The sequence below is a fragment of the Mauremys reevesii genome, linkage group 9 (assembly GCF_016161935.1).
Source record: "Mauremys reevesii isolate NIE-2019 linkage group 9, ASM1616193v1, whole genome shotgun sequence".
In the NCBI taxonomy this organism is placed as follows: Eukaryota; Metazoa; Chordata; order Testudines; family Geoemydidae; genus Mauremys; species Mauremys reevesii.
Window position 1 is genome coordinate 78774427 of NC_052631.1, and position 21432 is coordinate 78795858.

The 21432-nt window shown below is 46.3% G+C and overlaps 1 protein-coding gene across 1 annotated transcript in view; it reads right to left on the reverse strand.

Annotated features, from left to right (window-relative positions):
* FAM155B (family with sequence similarity 155 member B) overlaps positions 1 to 15735 on the reverse strand; it is an 83307-nt gene extending 67572 nt beyond the window's left edge. The window contains exon 1 of the mRNA XM_039489550.1: positions 14914 to 15735. Coding sequence (XP_039345484.1) covers positions 14914 to 15735 — 822 coding nt within the window. The remainder of the gene's footprint in view (positions 1 to 14913) is intronic.
* Positions 15736 to 21432: the final 5697 nt, after the last annotated feature.

Consider the following 21432-nt stretch of genomic DNA (forward strand, 5'->3'; position numbering starts at 1 on the left):
ATATGCTTATCCAATATGAATTTGAGCAGCCACCTGGCTGCTCAGTCTAACAATGACTTCAAGTCCATACAAAGTTTCACATTAGTCTCAGTCTTTCATTAAAAATTAGTATGTCTAAACAAGAACCTTTAATTCAACTATCCCCTCCTACCTTTTGGTGGTTCAGGAAAAAAAAGTTGAAGCTAGACATGTATCACTGCTGGCTTTGCAAACATAATTCAGCCTCTTCAGCCCATTTCTAGTTTTTATTGTGGAACTATGTTTAGTATCATCAGCAAATGCCACCAACTTTAGAGGAACTCAATAGATCAGTGATCTAGAGGAGGAACTAACTAATATACAGAGCCTGGGGTTTCCGCTATTAACCTCTCTGTGCGCTAAGAAGTAACCAGCCACAACATTTCTTTATTTCCTACCACACAATCAGTTCTTAATCCACCACAGTACTTTGTCCCAGGGTTATTTATTTTCCTCAATAACTTTTTAAGGGACTTTGTGTTCTGAGTTAGAACTTAGAGCTTTTTGGAATAACTATTTGTAGAGGAAAATATAAATACAAGGCAGGGCACATTTAAGAAAAATATTTAATTGTGTAGTCAACAGAGCTAGAGAGCATTGGTTTGTTTTTCTGCCCTGAAAGAGGGCACCTCCAGCACTTCCACCTATAAATATCATAAATATCCACCTACACATCCATCATACAAAGAGTTAATAGCTAATTTGTCAGTAATCGGGTGACCACAGGGTATTTGTGAAAGCATTCCTTGAAGTTTCACACATTTTAAGCACCAAAGGTGATTTTTCTGGTCATTTGTACCAGGAAGTGCTTAACTCATAATTCAGGATTTGTTGTTCTATTGGAGAAAAAATAAATAAATTCATTCATCCAGTCAAAGAGTAGCAGTAATGCCATGTGACATAAGTGAGCCTTCAGCCACCAGCTAAGTAGCAGTAAATAATCAGAGTAAACAGCTTGTTTAAAAAAAAAAGCCCCACACACCAACAACAAAACCATGAACTGAAAGTTGTTGGTCCATAATATTTGGCCAATTGTTATTAACTATTTAGGGGCAGATTCTTAGCTGGTGTAAGTTGGCATAGCTCCATCAACTTCAGTGGAGCTAAACTGACTGACACAAGCAGAGATCTGGTCCTCATATTGCAGGAGTGCCCAGAGGCCCGGACTAGGGCTTATTATGTGTGGTGCTCTACAAACACAGTCCCTGCCCTGAGGATCCTACAGTCTCAGGACATAGACTTGCAAAGACTTTTGCAATTGCCTAACTTTACACACTGAGTAGTCCCACATGGACTGGGATTCAGGTAGTAAATCCAGTAGAACTTGTGTCCTTAACACCTTTAGTCTCTCTGCTGAAAAAATCTCATCCATTGACTTCAAGAGAACTGCTCTATGCATTCACTTACACATATGTATAAGCTTTTATGGCACCAGGGCCTGAGAAGACAAGAAACATACCAAGGGTGGAGGAAAAACAGCCAGTGTTAGACAGCCAAACACATATACACATTTGCTTGTTTGTTTGTCTGTCATTATGAACAGGAAAAGCAAAAGTCAATTATACACCATTGGTGCTCAACCTAGCCATCACTAAGTGGTTTATAAGAACCACAGCAAGCAAACACAGTCAACCTGAAATCTAGTTGCTACAAACAAACATAACAGGCTAGAAGTTGTTTCAGATTGTCAGTAAGTGGCCTCCTCAGAGACACCCCCTTGTGGTCTCATGGCCAGCTGCGGTTCCAGGCACCAGCGCTCCAAGCGCGTGCCTGGGGCGGAAAACCGTGGGGGGTGCCCTGCCGGTCCCTGCAAGGGCAGCAGTCAGGCAGCCTTCGGCGGCTTGCCTGCAGGAGGTCTGCCAGTCCCGCGGATTCGGTGGCAATTCAGTGGTGGGTACACCGAAGGTGCGGAACCGGCGGACCTCCCGCAGGCAAGCCGCCGAAGGCAGCCTGCCTGCCGTGCTTGGGGCAGCAAAAAAGCTAGAGCCGCCCCTGCTCATGGCAGCCATGAAGACAACCCCTCACATCAGTTTCCTCCTGTGAGTTCCTCAAACTGAGCTTAAAAAGAAAAAAACTTTTTCAGTCCCAATAACAACAGCCCTATTTAGGGTCTGGTTTATTAACTTAAAACTCACATCTAAATACAAGAATCTTCCTTTCAGTTTGGTACAGCCCAAACTGCCCTGGTCTGGTCAGGCTCCTTACTTTAGCAGGCTAGTCCCAGCCCTTCCCAGCTGGAATAACTCCCTTGGTCTCAGGGTCTTCACTAGAGCTGCCTTTCTCACTCTTTATAGTCTCTTGAGCTTCCCTCTCCTCCCTGCAGCTTCCTGCTGCCCTGTGGAGGGGAAACTGCTGATCTCTGTCAGGTGTGACTCTACACTATGCCCAGGCCTTCAGCCCACAAAGGGGCAAGCTGCCCATGACTCAGAAACTGCACCTGACTTTGCATCCCCTCTGCCAATTTTTGTGGGTTTACAATTGCAGTTTCTTTCTTTTTATCTTTTCCCTTGTTGCTGTGAAATAGACCCACACAACCAACTAGGGAAAACCAATTAACTGAGCATACAGGGGGGACAGTGAAACTGACACTACACAAGTGCTGGCAAATGTACTGAACCAATAAAATAGAGAAAAGTATTTTCCTCATCTAACCTGTTAGCCATAGTGCTCAAGTTAGTTGGAACAGTCGTAAGTAAAACATTTTCAGACAGAGTGTGGTTTTAAAGTTGATGGTGTCCCTCTAGAATACCAAAGTTGTTTGCAGAAATCAGGATAAGTTGATGAATGACTCCCAAACACAAAAAAGGTCTAAATTTGCTTTGAATATATTTTTGTAATGAGTAATCTAAACAGCTCTATTCCTTATATAGAGACTCCACCATATTAAGTAATGTCCATCTTCTGGATCTGCAAGTGTGATTTTTGTCTAATCTTTGATTGTCTTTTACACTGCAAGCTCCTTTGTATCTTGTAAGGTGTTGAACACACTGACACTTAGCAAATACTTAATACTGAATTATCTATACCACTTCCTGCAACACCTGCCTTTTTCTTTGCCAAGTACTGACCAGGCCCAACTCCACTCAGCTTGTGCTGCCTGAGGAGGGACGGTTGCAACTGATTTATTAAGAAACAGTGACTTGTACGTACCTACTTCTATTCAAACAAACCAGCAAGTGGTCAAGCACTCACCACAGAGTGCTGGCCTTTTAAACCATTCCATCTCTTCCTGTGCCCAGGAGGGCTGGAAAGGCTGGAAGGAAAAACAAGAGAGACAGATCTTGGAGCTGGGATTTACCTGTGAACCTACCGCAAGAGAAGAGTGTTTGCTAACAGAGTCTATACTAGCTAAAGGTTCCTACATCTCATTGTTCTGTTGAGAACATTTGCTAGCATGCACCTTTCTCCTTTGCAAGTTACAGTGGAATCCTATTCTACAGTTCAGGGCTCTGTTCTTCAGGGAAGGTGCTTCTAAACAATTGGATCGGGTCCCTGAACCTGACATAGGGCTTGTCAACACAGGGGTGTGTGTGTGTGTGTGTGTTGAACTGGATTGATTTGATGTACGTACATTATTTAATTCACAGAACGTAAGCCATGATAATAGCATGCACACACATGGGACACTTGTTCCTTCTTTCAGTTCACATCATTGTGTACACATGGCAGTGCCTTGCTGTGGGCGAAGCATGTGGCATTTCTCAGAGAGTATCCCTTGGTCCTTTGCACTCAGCACTGGGCATTCAAGGATTTTCTGCACTGGAGGAAGCCAGAGAGGTTCAAAAATTTTTACAAATCCCATAATGCCACTGTCTTTGCCCATGCCGAACACTTAATTTTCTCAATTTGTGAATGGCTCTGGGGATCAGGTGGGAGATGGACACCCAGATGCCTAAAGTGAGGCTACAGAGTGCATGCCTAGAGGCAAAAACTTAGAGGCGCTTTGAATTTAGGCACCTGCTGGGTTAAGTGACAGCTGAGTGGAAATTTGTGAATCACCGAGGTGCCTAACTATGGGATTTAGGAGCCTAAGGAACTTCATGGTTCACATCCGAGGTACTTATGATGGACAGCAGTTCAAAATTGGTCAAGGCTCTCTGACAGTTAGTTCCTCTCACCAGCTGTTAGTTAAGTTGCCTGGGGGATTCTCTCCCTGCCTCTGTTGCTTTTGTGACCAGACAAGAAGAAAATGAAACAAAAATAATAATAACATGAATAAAGTGAAACTCCTTAACGCTGCTTTTCTTTGCTGCTGCCTCCCCCTTCGCCCACCAGACTTCTAACCCCCACTACCTCTCCCGGCCACTTGACCTTTACCCTCTGAATGAAGTGAAATGGACCATTTTCAGAGAAATCATCAGATTTGGTTCCCTTTCATGGAATATCAGTTTTCACATTTAACTGGAAATTTTATAGGTTTTGCTAAGGGTCAAAGCTGCTGCAGCAAAAATGGAGTAGCTATTCCTGGCTGATTTTTTTTTAAATAAACCAGCCAATAAAAAACCCAAAGTCGCTGAACTCATTGGGGTTCCCTAATAGTTGCATTTGTGATATTTATTGAGTTACATAGTCCCTCTTGGAGGAAATTACTGGTGGGAGATGTGCCTCCACAGATAGATAGGTCTCTGAGGAATTTTGTGCCAGTAGAGCTGGGATTGTATTGTTTTCCAGTGTTAGGTTTTCCATGGCTTATCATGAAAGACAGAAAGACACTCATTAGCGAAAGGGCCAAAAGATTTACTGCTGGAGGACAGGATGGGCCAGGGATAGTGAATGAGACTTAGAGCCTTTCACCAGTTCCAGTGCAACCCCCCAAATCATTACTCTCTGATGGCTGTTTATTGGCCATTTTGTGAAATGGGTTTGGTGGGTCTCAGTCCAGTTCCTCCTGGGCAGGTATCCAGATCACAAAAGCCACCATCACCACAACTGGCACTAATTGGCCTGCTTTCTGGCATTCTCTGCAGTGATGTCAAGGGCTGGGTGGGCCATGGAGTCCAAGTTACGCTCACACCCCTAGCGAGGGTCCTCTCCTCCAGGTCAGGCTGAAGGATGTTGACAGGAGTCACCATCTAGAGGAAGTTTGTCCCCCATGTCTGTGCTGTTTTGTTGTGTGGATACAGAGACATTCCACCCTCCACAGCTGTCAGTGCAGCACCTTTCATCTGTGTTCGTCAATAAAAGAAAAACTAAAGAAACAACCAACCCTGAGTTGTGTCCTTTTAGGGGAGGCCCTCTGGGGTTCCCTGCTTCTGCCTTCCCCACTTTGGGTCTGTATCATTCTCTCTGGAGTCCCTCAAACTAGGGAGGGACAGGGAAAAATATGTCTCAAAAATTCCTCTCACCCTGCCTCACAAAACTGTTGTCTGCAGAGTCCTGCTCTCATCCCCTGCTGATCTGGAGCAAAACAAGGGAAGTTACTATCATTTGTAGGAAGCATTTTCCTCTGGTGACAAAAGCCTTTCCCAGTAAAGATTAATGTTCCTTCTTGTTGCATGTTTACTCAGTGTTGCGTCTCGGTGCCTCTCAAGCGGGCATGAACAAAGCTCTTCAGTCAGTATGATTGGCAGCTAAGTCCTTTATTTCTCTCCAGCATATTTCATTTATATTATACAATTAGGCAGGCAAATAATTAATTGCTAAAATAAAAAAAAGCAGCAGACACAAGCTAACTTCATTGGCATTGGCTATTTAACATCCTGGCCTACTTTATTATATATTATTGCCTCCCTCCCAGCAGATAAGAACATCCCTCATCCTTGAGACTGTCAGTTTGTTTCCACACTCACTAAACAAACAATCACAACCCCCTTTTTTTCTCATAAAAAAAAAAAAAAAAAAAAAGCAAAACAACATTCCATTATAGCATCACATTACTACAATCAATTACAACAAAAAAAAAAGCAAAAAAAACCAAACTGCTAAACTAAAACAAATAACAATATCTATCTTGCCTATTTTATTTTTTTTTCCTCCCTCTCCCTCCTACATGGAAGGGCCCAGGGGCCAGGAGGGTATGGCAAATATGCAACACAAACACCAAAAAAGCAGGTTTCCAATAGGGCACTGCAGCAACATGGGGCAGCAAGCAGAAGGCCATTGTATTTATGGCACTCTGCCAATCCAAATGGCTTACTGGCACTTCACCCATCCATCCTCACCACTGTCTCCCCCATCCCATTTCACACCCTGATCCCCAGTTCCAGTCTGGCCACTGGCCCTTGCCTCATCTGCTCTCTCCCCTACTTTCTCATAACAACATTATCTCTCTCTTCTTCTCTCAAAATAATTTTCCACTTTTTCACATTGGGGCAGCTATTCAAAATTCTCAAAATTCCAAAAAAAAAAAAAAAATACAAAAACCAAAAAAAACAAAAAAAAAAAAAAACAAAAAAATCAATCTATAATAAAAATATCCCCCATACAAATCCAAATATACATACAACACAAACAAAATCAACAAAAATAAACACAAAAATCAAAAACATAAACACAAAAAATAACATAAATTCTGCAGGTTCCCCACAATCTCTCCCAAATCGTGACAAAAAAAATTTAGTGACATCAATCTCATGTGTCAGTGATCGTGATCAAACTGAGACTGACAAAACAACAACAACAAACACAACAACAACAAACATTTTAAATAACATCACAATTCAACAACAAACACAACACACATCAACAAAAAACATAAAACATAACAATAAATTTAAACTATAAATAATTACACATAACACACAATGCTATACATACAACTAAAATTTAATTTTAACTAATAAAAAAAAAAAAAAAAAAAAAACAAAAAATTAATAATAAAAAAAAATAAATAAAAAAAAATAAAAAAAAAAAAAAAAAAAAAAAAAAATAAAAAAATACAATAATCCAATCATTTCTACTAATACTTTTCAAAAAATAAAATCTAAAAAAAATTCTAAAATCAAAAATAAAATTCTTACAATTTTTAAAAACTAAAAAAATAAATAAAATTAAAATAACAATTACAATTTATATACCATAAATACATACAATATCAACAACAACAAAATATAATATGTAAATAACAAAATTAACAATTAATGCAACTACATTATTTTACAAAAAATTAAAAACAAAAACACCAAAACTTTTACAACCAATTTAATTTTTCTCAAAGCATTAATTAGCAAATTCTCAGTGTTAACTTTTTTACTCAGAGTGCTTACTTAACATTTTTACACTACACTGCTTGTACAATCTTACCTTTTCTCAACTTATCCTTTTTCCTTTTCCTCTGTTGCCTCCACGCTTCAACCAGTTCTGTTTTCCTGTTACCCTCACAATAGTTTCCATATAGTATCTTCTATCATACAAAGTCTATCTAAATATAAAATCAACACATAACACAAAATTAACAAAAACACATAAATAAAATAACACAAAATTAACAAAAAATTCAAAGGCACTTAACATAAAAATTTAGGGTCATAAAAAATTTAAAGCCATTCTCCCAAAACACAACTCCCTAACTTAAATTCTCACAAAAAACTCTTTGAGAACACAAACAACTTTCTCAATAAAAAAAAAAAAAACTTTAAAAAAAAACAAAAACAACCAAAATCAAAAAATCCAACAACCCTCATTTCCAACTGAACCCCCATCAACCCTCACACCCTAACTCAACTGGTATGTACACAACTCAACTGGTCTCACATCACCAACCAAACCTAAAATATCTGTATCCATACAACCCCTCCAAATAATCTAACATAAATATATCTGCAATATCTCCTAATATATCTGTAAATCAAAATCACTCCATTCAAAAATCACTGGGCAAAAATGGCATCAAAACATATCCTAAAACATCAATACCAGCTCCACTTCAATGCTTCAAATATAAATCATCCACAAAAAAAAAACCTAATTGGGCAAGGAACATACATAAAAAAAATAAAAAAAAAAAAAAAAAAAAAAAAAAAAAAAATACATCCAAAAAAAAAAAAATCCTGTAAAAAAAAAAAAAAAATCAATTAAAAATCTCTTTTCCAATTTTCTTCCCATTTCTTTCTTCAGAAAATCTCTTTTCTTTTTTCTTTTCTTCCAGGTGTCTTTTGTTTTTTTTTTTCTCATTTCTGATGGATTTTTTTCTTCTTTTCTTCAGGAATCTTTCAACCCTTGTGTGATCAAGCTTTCTGGCTTTAATCATGCGTTACCTTGGGGCTGCCTGGACGAAAAGAGAAAGGAAAAAGAAAAAAAGCGCTTGCTGCTGAAAAAAAGCACAATGAAACTAAAAAAAAAAAAAAAAAAATCAAAAAGCATAATGAAATCAAAAAAAAAAAAATCAAAAAATGGAAAAATCATAAAATAAAAATTCTCTCCTTGTCAGGAATGGGGTTGAGCTAGGGCAGCCTTTTTGTCTGAAAGTGCCTTTCTGTGAGAGCAGTGACAGCAGCTTTGCAGCATTTGCATGCTTTTTTTGCAGATTGCTTCATTATTAGCTTTTCAGCTTGAGCTGCTTAAAAGAGCATTAGAGCATGAACTCATTTTGTTGGCCAAAAAGAAAAAAAAGAAAAAAAAAATTTAACTCATGCTTGGCTTTACTTTTCCCTGCTTGGCTGCTTTAGAAGAAACAATCTGTGTTGCTGCTCTTTACCGCTGCTGTTGCTTTTTTTAGGCTGCCATTTGTCAGCTCACCCGGCAGAACGGCCTCAGCCCAGCTCTCGACCTCCAAACAACCTTGCCGCTAAACAACTTACTTGCTTGTAGGTCACGACCTCCGGCCCCGCCTACGTGCGCAGCCTCACCCCTGTCCAGTCCTCGCTCGTTCCGGGAGCTCCTCCTCTCTCCTGTGCCCTCAAGGCCCAGGCCAGCCCCAAGGCCCAACTCCTCTCTTCTTCCCTGTCAGCTCATCTCTCCAGCCAATCAGTCTTTCCTGGGCCTTCGGTATGTGCAATAAGCATAAAAGCTTCCTTAGTTTTCTGTATTTTCTTCCTCCAGGAGCAGCTCCCTTGTTTCCCCAAGAAAGCTTCCTTATTAAGGCTGCTTTTACTCCTCCCAAACAGTTTGTGTTTTCAAATCCAAACAGTTTTAGGAAGACTGTATTTGGTTTCCCCTAAGCTCCTTCTGTGTCCCGGCCAAGCCTTTCTCCTAACATATCAGAGGAGTGTTAGCGTCCAACCTGTTTATTTTGTCTTCCGCTGCCTCTTCTCATCCGCAGCTTCCTGCCCCTCTGAGCTCGCCTCGCCCAGCTCTCCCTTTCTCCGGCCGGCCTTCTTCTCTTTCCCAGCCTCCCGCGCTCCTTTGGGCCCTGCCCGCGGCCCACTTCGCGCGCCTGCTCCCGAGCTCCCCACTGCCCAGGCCACGCCCACGCCGGACGCCAGATCACGCCTGGGCCTAGCCCCCAGCCTCTGGGTCACAGGCTCCTGATCATGCCCGGGCTCAACGGCTCAGCTCCTCAGGCATTTGTTCACCTCATGGGCTCCTTCTCCCTGCAGTCATGATTTCTCTCCCAGCTCTTTTTTCAGGAAATCAGCGGGCATGAACAAAGCTCTCTTTCTCATAAGCATATTTAATAGACAATTACAGCTTCATGCAATTATTCTCATTTATACAGCAAGCATTTCAGTATCTTCATTTGCTATATAAATTCCTATTCAATTACAGACTTATAACATAAGAACCAACTTGGTTTTTTATCCTCTCTTATAACTCAGTTCAGGAAAACTTCTATAATCAAATAACCCACCTAATGAGATATGTGCTCCTTGAACCTCCAAAATCTTTATGGCCAGGGTCCTTTAATGCAGGATTTTTGCAGAAGCCACAGATTTTCCAATCAGATTTTGCTGCATTTTCCTTTGATTCTCATTAAAAAAACCAAACAAACATAAAGCAAAACAAAACTTTAGCTGAAAAGTGCTCTGCAATGTTGCCTATTCTCTGAGCAGTATATTCTCTGAGCAGTATATAGCCCAAATATTCTCTGAGCAGTATATAGCCCAAAGATATATTTTCAAATACAATGATATTCAGCGTTTGAATGGTACTTTACAAATTTAAGTTGCTTTATACACATTAATAGCTTGAATTTTCAGACCTGTTGAATAACCACAACCTTAGCAGAAGGCAATGAGAGCTGCAGGTGCTCAGAACCTTTGCAAATCAGATCAGAACTCACTAATCATCACAACAACTGATGAGTTAGGTATTATCTTCTTTTTGCAAATGGAGAACTCTAATGCTACTTGTCAAATAGATCTTGTCAAACTTGTAAAACTGATGTTATTTGGTGATATAAATAATCATAGTAAATACTTGACAATCTAACAAATTACCTGATATATTTCTTATTATCACTACCTTGACCCCTACATATTATTCTTTCTAAGTTCCCAGGCCAAACCTATCACCATGGTATCTGAGTACCTGTTTAGATACGGACCTATTTCTAAGTGTTAGACTTCAGTGGTGTCAGTTTTTCATCTAAGCCCCCAACCCACTAATTTATTTAGTACTTTAATCTGTTTATCTATTAAAGCTCTTATTCCACAAAGCACATGTTAAACTCAACAGAGGTGGATGTTAAGCAAGTGCTTATGTGCTTTGCTGAACTAATGCCTAAACCATATACTGAAAATGCCCAGGTAGATGGCCACTGGGGATTAATTAGACTGGGACTTTTCAGTTTGGAAAAGAGACAATTAAGGGGGGATATGATAGAGGTCTGTAAAATGATGATTGGTGCGGAGAAAGTAAATAAGGAAGTGTTATTTACTCCTTCTCATAACACAAGAACTAGGGGTCACCAAATGAAATTAATAGGCAGCAGGTTTGAAACAAAGAAAAGGAAGTATTTCTTCACCCAGTCAACCTGTGGAACTCTTTGCCAGAGGATGTTGTGAAGGCCAGGGCCAGCTCCAGCTTTCCTGCCGCCCCAAGCGGCAAAAAAAAAAAAAAAAAGACGAGCGGCAGCAGTTCGGCAGCAGCTCAATCGCGCCGCTTCTTCGGCGGCAGTTCGGTGGCGGGTCCCCCCTCTCTTCCTCTTCGGCAGCAATTTGATGGCAGCTCAAAGAGGAAGAGAGAGAATGAGGGACCCGTGCCGCCCTGATACTGGATGGAGTGCCATCCCTTTGAATTGGCCGCCCCAAGCATCTGCTTCCTACACTGGTGCCTGGAGCCGGCCCTGGTGAAGGCCAAGACTATAACAGGGTTCAAAAAAGAACTAGATAAATTCATGGAGGATAGGTCCATCAATGGCTATTAGCCAGGATGGGCAGGTATGGTGTCTGTAGTGCCTCTGTAAATTGTCAGAAGCTGGGAATTGGTGATAGGGGATGGATCGCTTGATGGGTACCTGTTCTGTTCATTCCCTCTGAAGCACCTGTCACTTGGTCATTGTCAGGAGACAGGATACTGGGCTAGATGGACCTTTGGTCTGACCCAGTATGGCCTTTCTTATATTATATTCTTATATACAAAGTTCCCGCTCTATATCGCTCCCCTGATATACGTCTCTTGTGTTTTGGTTACTCACACCTCTGAATTCCTCTATGATAGTTACACACAGATAGTGTCTGACTTTCCTATAGGCCTTTTATCCTAAAGGATGCCAATATGCTTTTAAAATTATGCGCACAGGAAATATACACATCTCTGCCACTCTCTACCTGTAGCTTATTGAGTCATGCCACTAACAATGCCTGCCCATTTGTCCCCTTCCCCCACAAATGTCTTTGTGCTTTCTTCCACTCTGCTCCTTACATACAGAACACAATCCCCACACTGATCCATAAAGCCACTACCTTCTCCTTCCTTAAGATCCGCTTTGTCTGTGACGCCTATGGAAAACTGCCATCTGAAAATGCCCAGGTAGATTGCCAGGGGGATTGCTGATATCTGTTTTATTTGTTTATTTTAAAGGATTCAGTACCATCAAGTTGTGACTGTAGCTAGTCTCCGCAGCCATGTATCCCTATCACTATTACCCTTCTCCTTCCTCTCCTATTCCCTCCTTTTGGTTTTTTTTACACTTCTTCCATGACCGTGTCTTAGATTCTGAGCTTTTGCGGGAAAGAGATCATCTCTTTCTACAGGTTTGTAGAGTGCCAAGCACAATGGGACCCTGTTCCTAACTAGGGACTCAGACGCTACTGCAATAAAAATAATAAATGGCAATAATGCAGTCATTTTCCAGTGGAATATGACAACAATTTAACAGAGCAGAGCAGCAATACAAAACAATTCAGTGTAAGCAGAACACCATATACCTTTGAAACTGCAGGAAGAATTTAGGTAGGCAGAATGTAATTACCCAAATTGGAATTTTCCCAGGACAACAGGGCTAACATCTTTCCAAAAACATTCATTACAAAAACTGTCAGGAAGTGATGATCAAAATCTCAATTTCACATCACCTGACAGATGATACCTGCAGCAGGAACTCCATACCCCAGCACCATACTAAGGTGTTAGTTCAGTACTTCCTTGGGGGGAAGAGCACCACTTAATGCATCACAAGTACCTTTACTGCAGCTCTGAGATTTCCTTAGAAGTCTCCCATAAAAGTATTGACCAAGAGCAACCCTGGTCAGTTTCTGAGTGCTGACACAATTGCTCCGTGAGGTCATGTGGAAGCAAAGCCTTTGCTATCACACACAGACACTCTCTCTCCCCCAAGAAATTGCTCTGAGAAAAGGTTTCTGTTATAATTTAACAAGACAGTTACATTTCCTGGACATAGCAGCTAAAGGGAGATTGCACAGGTGAAGTCAGGAAATCTCATCAGAGTCACTCAAGGGCTGTTGAACATGTTGAAGTTCAAAGAGCCATGTCCTGGGGATTAAACCTTTATGTCATTTTCATGAGAAATGATTGAAGAGTTTCATGTAATTTACAAGGAATCTGGTTGGACATTGGAATATATTAAAAACATAGTTGACTACGGTGGGCTGGGAAGTTTGTTCCAATTGGTGCTGGGGAAGGCAACTCTTATGCTTCTTGCATATGAAGTGATCACCTGCAGCTTTGGGAATAAATTCTTCTCCACGAGAGCTACAGCACTGCACAATTAGCTAAGTGCATTGTGGGTATTTTTGCCTTCCTATGAAATACTGGGCACACGTGTCACTGCCAAGGACAGAATAAGGGCCTACATGGATTAATGTGCCCAGGTACAAAAATGTATTTGGTTATGGTTATTATTTCTCTGTATTATAACAGCACTCACACTGTGTGAGGCACTGTCCACACACACACTTCTAGGCCCAGCCCCTACAGCTCTCAAGTATTTGGACTACACAAGTCAAGTAGAATTCCCCTAGTGCCTGTCTATTTCCTGCCAGGCACTCCACCCCAGCCCTGCATCCAGCCCCAGAGTCCAGGGGGAAGTTCATTCACTTTTCTTACCCTTCCCCGATCGTCACCCAGGATGGGCCTCAGAAGCAGCCCCACTGCGGTCTCTCTTCTCCCACCATCACCACCTGATAGGGCTAGCTCACCATGCCTCAGTGAGGAGAACTGACAGAACTAAGCTGCCTCCAACCCAACCCAGAGCCGGGCATAGGTGTGTGCTGATGAATAACAGTGACCCAGGGGTCTGCTAGGAATGTAATCTGTGGCAACTGGAGCAGCCTTGTCTGGCTGGGGTGGGGAGGGATTGTGGGGTGGCTGTAAATTCTGATGGAAATGCAGGCTGCTCATAACACTGACTCTGCACTGCGCTGCAGGAGGATGGAGGGCTTAGCACAAGCAGCTCCAGGGGCCTCTTCTAGAAAAGGGAAGGGAATCATTCGTTCCCCTCGAACTTTTGGGAAATAAGGGGAAAGTGATCTGCAGAAATAGGTGCTTAAGAGTACACAGTTCAGAGAGGTTCAAAGGCCTCGCCTCTGCTAACTCCTAACTCCCTGACCTACCAGCCACTTTCCTCCGGACACAAGTATGCAGAGGCCAGGGTTGGCAAACGTCTGATTCTTCCCTTTCTCTGACTAGCTCTCTGGAGATCTGCCTCCCAGGCAGAGGACAATCCGAGAGAGCTGGGGGGAGGGGAGAGCCATTGTTCTCTTGGGTCACATCAGGTTGCCACTTCATTTCAAACACCTTTGCCTAATTATCCACCGAGAGCCCCCCCCCCCGCCCCATCCCCACGCAGGAGCCACACTGATTTACAACAGGCCGGATGAAGCAGCAGCCAATGGGCTCCCACACCTGTTCTGTGTGCGAGTTCTAGTCACTAGCCCAAAGTCTGGGCTGTGTGCATGGGGGGGACCATTTCCATAGGCTTTGCTCCACTGATTTGCCATCCAAAATGGGCATTTCTATGGGACTGAACTTGTGCAGCACCCGGATTTACTTGATCAGAGGAATGTTCTCTGTGGTGGCACCCCCCAGGCTATCTGCCCCTTCCAGCCTCCTTTGTGGGATTAGGTTTGGAAAGCCCAGCTAGCCCAGGGGAATGCCACTGGCTTTCAGATCAGGAAGAAAGGAATCTGAGGACCCAAGGAAATGCCTTCTGCCAGGCTGTGCTGGGTGAGAGGAAAGAGAGCATGGGGGACCCACCAGTGCTCGAGTCATACCCTCAGTGGGCTTTTATTATTATTATTTTTTACCAGACTGAACGGTTTCATTCCCTTCTCCTCCTCCTCCTCCTCTTCCTCCTGCTGCTGTGACTTTTGCCTGTATATTATCACACTGCAGGGCTGCAGGGCTCCAGCACATCCAAAGAGGCCACATCTGCATTAACCAATTCTTGTGAAAGCAAAAAAGTCCAACCAGCCAACAGACAGAACAAAGGAGCAACAAGGGAGATGGGGGAGGGGAGACTGGGACCCAGGAAAATGGTGTGATTTGCCTTAAGCTACTTTTCTTCTAGTGTGGTTTGGCAGGAGCTCGGAGGCCCCCTGTGCTTCCCCCTCCTACCTTGCAGTCTCTTATGCAGGATCTAACTGAATACTCTTCTGATTGCAAGTATTTCTCCAGCAAGAGGTCAAACTCCTCATATTTTTCCTGAGCGTGTTGGTCCAGCCTCTGATAAGCCTGGACGCAGCTGCTACACGCCTCTCCGTCCAGAGCACCGGCTGCAGCAGCCACGAAATCCACCATCAGGTTGTCCAAACTGCAATCCAAGCTGTCTGGGCCGGCCATGCCCAGCAGCAGGTCCCAGATCGTGTAAGTATCACAAAAAGAGAGGTTGAAGTTCCTAAAATAAGCCTTTAAGAAGTTTATTTTGGAGGAGGAAGAGGAAAAAAAAGAGGCTGATGAAGAGGAGGAGGAGGAGGAGGGGGGTGGCCTTAAGGGTACAGAAGGGAAAGAGCCCAAGAGTCGCTGCAAGGAATACAATTTGGTGCAAGCTGAGTCCAGATCGAAATGACCCCGGGCACCAGTGCAATATGGGATCGGAGCAGCAAATTTGGTCAAATTGCTTAAAAAAATCTCACACCTCCCCTCCTGTGACTGTTGATCCCCTGTCAGTAGGAAATGTGGCTGGAAGGCGCGCTGGCTTGCGTCCCCCCAAGGCGTCTGCATGGCTAAGCTCCTATCCTTGGATCTGAGCTTGGCTCCAGCACAGAGCCACAGATGATCAGAGAGGAGGACAGTGAAAAATAGAAGGGATGCCAGAGACATTCGCCATTTCTGTGCCCTCTCGGAATCAGCGCAGGGTTTGTCGTTTTGTCTTGGTGCACAACAAATTTTTAACACAGCGTCATCTTCTCTTGGATACATCCAAGCCCCCCTGATCATATTTTAGGGGCTGAGTGGGGGGGCTACTGCGGTCTCCGGTGTGGTTCTCTTTGCTCCTCTCCTCTTATAGACTCCCCCCAACAATGTCACCTACCTCCTCTGGAGCATGGTGTGATGATGGGCATCATTCTCATGGCTAGAAACAAGGAAGTGCCTTCCCCTCCTCCACCACCACCTCCACCTCCTCCTGGGCTGCTAAATGCTACCACCAGCCATTGCATGTTGCTGCGGGAGGAAAAATCAGCGCTACGGTCCTCAACATGTCCAGGCTGCGGTTCGCCAATGCCAGTCCATAGAGCGAGCCCCTCAGCCCAGAGCGGAGCCAGGCAGAAGCATACTCCTTCTCCCCACAGTCAGCGCTTGGCCCTCCTCATCCTCATCCTGCCGGGGTGCCTCGCCTCCTCTCCTCTCTCCTGCCTGCCTCTGCCCTCCCCTGCACACACAATCACTCCGCTTTCCTCTTTCTTTTTTGGTGGGCAACGTTTTTCCCGTTCCTGATCATCCTGGATCGGTGTCTCCTGTTTTCCATCCCCCCTCAATCTGTCGCCATCTTCAGCTGTACAGAGAACACCTTGAGAAATTGATCGGGGGGAGGGGGGAGCCGCGGGGGGAGGGGGAGCGGAGGGGAGGCGCGTGCGCGCTCCTCATCCCCTCTTCATCTACCCAGCAATTTGTTTCGTGCCTCCCCTCCCCCCAGCCCAGCCTCTCCATTCACTCCAGGGAGCCGTTCATTCATCGGATCCGCTCTTCCCAGCGTTCATTCAGGCGCCTTCCTACCCCCCGGCCCGGCCCAGCCCAGCAGCTCGCGCGCACACAGCGCTGGGATACTGGGCACGCGGCACCTTCGCCGGGGGACGGGTCCCTGCTGCAGGTGGCCTGAGCTCCGCCACGGTGGCTGGCGGTCCCCGGAGCTCAGCCGGGGGGGGGGGCTAATGTCTCTGTGCGTGTGACACCGCGGCAGATCCGTCCCCGGCTCTCGGGTCCAAGGGGCTGCGAGCCTCTTCTCGCCTCCTGGCCGCCTCCTGCCCCCCGCCCCCGCGCCTTGCTTCTCCTCACTGAGCTGGAAGAATAAGTTGCCTGGATTCAGGAAGCAGGTCCCGGACCAAGCTGACATTGCTTCTGCGCGGGGCTCGCTCTGCCACAGGCAGGCTGCGGGGCTGAGCTCCTGGGGGAAGACGCGGGGTGGTGGGAACGGGCGCCGCGGGCCACCCAGGGGCTTGCAGGTGCCGTGGTGCTGAAGGACAGCTCCTGCCACAGCCCAGCCAGACCCAGCGGGGGACGGGGGTCCCCACAGCGCCTTCCCTGGCGCAGGGGGGGTGCAGGCGGCAGCCTTCCCGTCTGTAGACCCCCCAGCCTGCGCTGGCTGCCAGGGTGCTGACGATTTGCTTGTGCACAAGTTTGGAAGCGCGGTGACATGGATCGGCTCTGGCCGAGCCCGGGTTCCGTGTGTTTTCCCAGCAAACAACTGTTTAGAGGGGAAGGGAAATCCCTGGGAGCCATGATCGGCAAGGAATCCACAAAGCAGGATGAGAGCTGAGCTGGAAGATCCGAGCTTCGTTACGTTTCTAAGGCTGGAGCCAGTGACCGAGAGCGGCGCATCTGCTTAATTCAGAGACACCAGCGCGCGGGTCGGAGCAGCGCAGGGAGCGGGGCTTTCTCTGCAGCGAGGTTCCCCCAGAAGATGAGTTACGGCTCTTTAGCCATCTCCTGCTTTCCGCCAGCAGCTCCCTCACTGCTGCCCTTCTACTAAGCCCCGGGAGCCTGCGGAGAAGCCCCAGCCGAGTCCCGGGCTCGCTCTTTCCGAGCCTGGCAAAGCGCCGCGGGTAATTCCTGCCCAGGAGGCAGCTGTTCTGCCCAGGCAAAAGCTTCGCGCTCACGGGGTCCGTCTGCACCCACAGGTCAATCCCCCTGGGCCTTGCTGGGTGCCTGGGCAGGACGGCCGCTGTTGGGGAGGGCGAGCGGCAGCACGGGCCAGGTGTGGCTCCGTTTATTACTGGCACACTCAGGAGGGCCTCACCCCATTGTCTAGTCCCATGTAACCGGCCCCGGGACTCTGCCCGGGAGACGATACCGGCGCAGCCCAGCGAGCAGAGCTGTCTGGCACTGTGCGGTTCTTCCCCCTGGCTGGGGGTAGACAATGCCCAGCGCTTTGCCCCCTGGCAGCACTGGAAGGGCTCCTGCGCTGTGGGGCGCGCACTGGCCTGTGTCTGTGGTGACACCGGCCTGGGGAGGTGAACGGTCTGTGCCAGGCAGGGGGTTGCGTTCCCATCCCCGAACATCTGGGGAGCCAGAGCGGTGCCGAGGTTCCCGAGCCCCATAGTTCTGTCTTCCGAGCGGGGGCCAGTGCAGGGGCCCGTCACTCCCAGAAGGGTCGGGAAATGAGCCCTCCCAAGAGTGGCCCCAGTGTTCTGCCTCTAGGGCCCTGACAGTGAACTCGGAATCGCCCCTGAAATGGATGAAGAAACCAACTTCCAGGGAACGTCACTCGATTGTGCCCCCAGCCCCGTTAACACCCCGCTGGGATTTCCTGGGCAAGAGAAATGAACAATAAATAGAGCTCTGCAATGTGAAACTCTGCTGTTAATAGAGCAGCAGGCAGTGCGTGCTCTGAGCCTGCCTTTCCAAACACACATCCATTCTCACTCGCAGGCATTAACCTGGCTTGTGGGAACTGGTCCAAGTGTTCCTATTTCTGGGGCTTTCATCTAGCTGCATCCTGAAGTGAGTTACGCTGAGTTAAGCCTGTCATTGCTTCCAGCTCTAGTAACATCCCTCCAGATATACAATCGTTTGCACTGGAGCTGCTCCTCTGGACCACCCCCTGCATTGCAGCCTGACTGATTCCCTATAAAGCTAGCATGAAGGAGAGAGATACAGGGCAGCGCAAAGAAATGGCACTAGCCGGCTACATGACACGTGCTAGCAACATGCAGAATAAATCCCTATTGCTCACTCTTCTGTGCCCCAACGATTCCAGAAAGAGCTGTGTTCATGACACTCACATATCTGAGGGCATAGATCAGGGCAGAGGAGGGCAAACTACAGCCTGTGGGCCACATCCGGCCCATGGGACCCTCCTGCCCAGCCCCTGAGCTTCTGGCCTGGGAGGCTAGCCCCCGGGCCCTTCCCCGCTGTTCCCCCCATCCCCGCAGCCTCAGCTCACTGCGCCCCCGGTGCAATGCTCTGGACGGTGGTGCTGTGAGCTCCTGGGGCAGCGCAGCTGCAGAGCCTGGCCTGACCTGGTGCTCTGTGCTGCACGGTGGCATGGCTGGCTCCAGCCAGGTGGCGTGGCTCCTGTCCTGGTGTTCTGGGTGGCGTGGCTGTAGCGCCACCAGCCACTGGTGCTCCAGGCAGCGCGATAAGGGGGCAAGGAGGGGGGGGGAGGGGATGGATAGAGGGCAGGGGAGTTCAGGGGTCAGGGATGTGGATAAGGGTCAGGGCAGTCAGAAGGCAGGGAGCAGGGTGGTTGAATGAGGGCAGGGGTCCTGGGGGCAGTCAGGAAGGAGAGGAGGGGTTGGATGGGGCAGCAGGGGGCAGTAAGGGGGCAGAGAGGGGTAGATGGGACAGGGGTGGAAGCGGGGCCATTAGGGGAGAGGTAATAGGAGGTTGGATGGGGCAGGAGACCCAGGGGGGCTGTCAGGGGGGAAGGAGCAGAGGGGGTCCGATGGGGGCAGGGAGCCGGGCCATGCCTGGCTGTTTGGGGAGGCACAGCCTCCCTTAACCGGCCCTCCATACAATTTCAGAAACCTGATGTGGATGGCGCTAAGCCATAATAAGTCAACTGAAGGAGCATATTGGAGAGGAGATAATTCTCTTTCTGGCAAAAAAATGACAAGAAAGAACAAAAGTAAAGTCTTCAGGAGAGACCACAGTGTGTTTGTGTCTTCTCTGTAACAGGCTGGGGGAAGCAAACAAACAAACAAAAAAGACAGGCTGCTGGCCTTGCACACAACTACTTAGAAATGTAAAGGTGTGGTACTTGGGAAACAAAGGCACCACAATTGGAAAACAATGAATACTACAGCATGCCATACCTATTTTGTTTCCTTATTCACTGGGTTTCTATATTGTATAGACCAGTCCAAACAAAAAAGCTCTGCTCATGGTCCAAACTTTCCCAAAAGCCCACAGGTGTTGTGAGTGGGCACTCAGTGCTATGATCAATCCCCTTTCTATTTCCTCCCTGGCACCAAGCCAAACGTCAGCAAATATAGATAAAGCCTATGCAAATATTGGATGGCTCACCTTGTTTGAGGAATGGGTTCGTTTCCAAGCTACAAAGCTATGTTTTACCTGGGAGTTTCTCCTTATCAGAAGAACATTAACAGTTCCTCTCACTCTTGGTCCTTTCATTAAAAAACTGCTGGTTTACACATGTCCTTAATTAGACAATTGATTAGTTTGCTCAGCCTTCCTTGGATTTCTCTTCTTTACTACTGCTGCTGCTGTTATTCAGGAAGCAATCTTGTTTATTAACATTTTTATTATTCCAAGCAGAGAAACGTGGGCTGGCTGACAATGCCATGGCAGTTCAGTTTGGAAGCCTGGGCTCCAGCCCAGCCTTTGTCTTAAGGTTCAACGTTTGGTTTACAAGTGGAACACTTGTATCTACTCAGAGTCAGGGGTCACTGCCTCTTTGTCATTACCAGGCGCTAATCATTGCTGGTGGGGATTCCATGGAGGAAAGGAGGCACTATAAGCAAACTAGGAAGCCACTGTCAGTGTCATGACAGCTTTTCTTCCCAAGATTCTGCATCCATCTGACAATAGGAGGCCTGGTTCCTTCTCCTGAAGGACTGTTGATGATGAGCTTTTATGGTGCCCTAGATATTGTACTGATGGGTGCCTTAGAAATGCATATGATGAAATACGTTGAGGGGCTCCGGAACCTGGTAATGGAATACAGTGAAGGTTACCAGTTCAGTTCCAATCAATGTCAGTGCTCAGTAAGATTCACTACCATGAAAATGGCTATCCAGGGGCCTGTATAAGATGGGGACTTTCAGTTCCTAGAGGTTGGATATTCACATCAGAAATACCACCACCTGAAATGGTCCCCATCTTCTCCCCAGAGGGGTCCCTTTAGGTCAGGGGTGAGGCACATTGTCAGGATGAACAATGTGTTTGGGAACTAGCTCTGCTGCCGCCTATGCTTTACTTGCCCCACCTCCCTGCTCAGGACTATCTCATCACCTTGTTGTGTTCAGCCCTATCTTCTGTCCAGAACACACCCACAATTATTTAGAGATAGCAGTAGGGTAGCTTCTGCCACATGCTCTGGTGTCACCAGTGTGCTGACAACAACCAGCTGCACATCACTTTCAACAACTGCAGGCAGCATTGCCACCTAGTCGCTGTGCCAGAGAGATTAGCGCATGGGTGACAAGCTCAGGAGTTACCCACATGATTTCTCTCAGAAACAGAATGTTGATTAAAAAATATTACAGCTAAGCAGGTGCCTGAATCAAGGATGGGCGGAGGGACGGATCAATGCTGTGCAACCCTTAGTTCTGTATTTGGCACCCAACTGCCATGGGGATGGGATGTTTTAGAAATGCCTCAGACAGGCTGGCTAGTACATAGTTCCAGAATCAGATATGTCTTTGTTATCAGAGAGGGTTCCTGGGTTTGCCATTCTTTATTCTCTCAGAGATGCTCAAATCAGTGTCTGCTCCATTTCACATTGATCACCAAGTC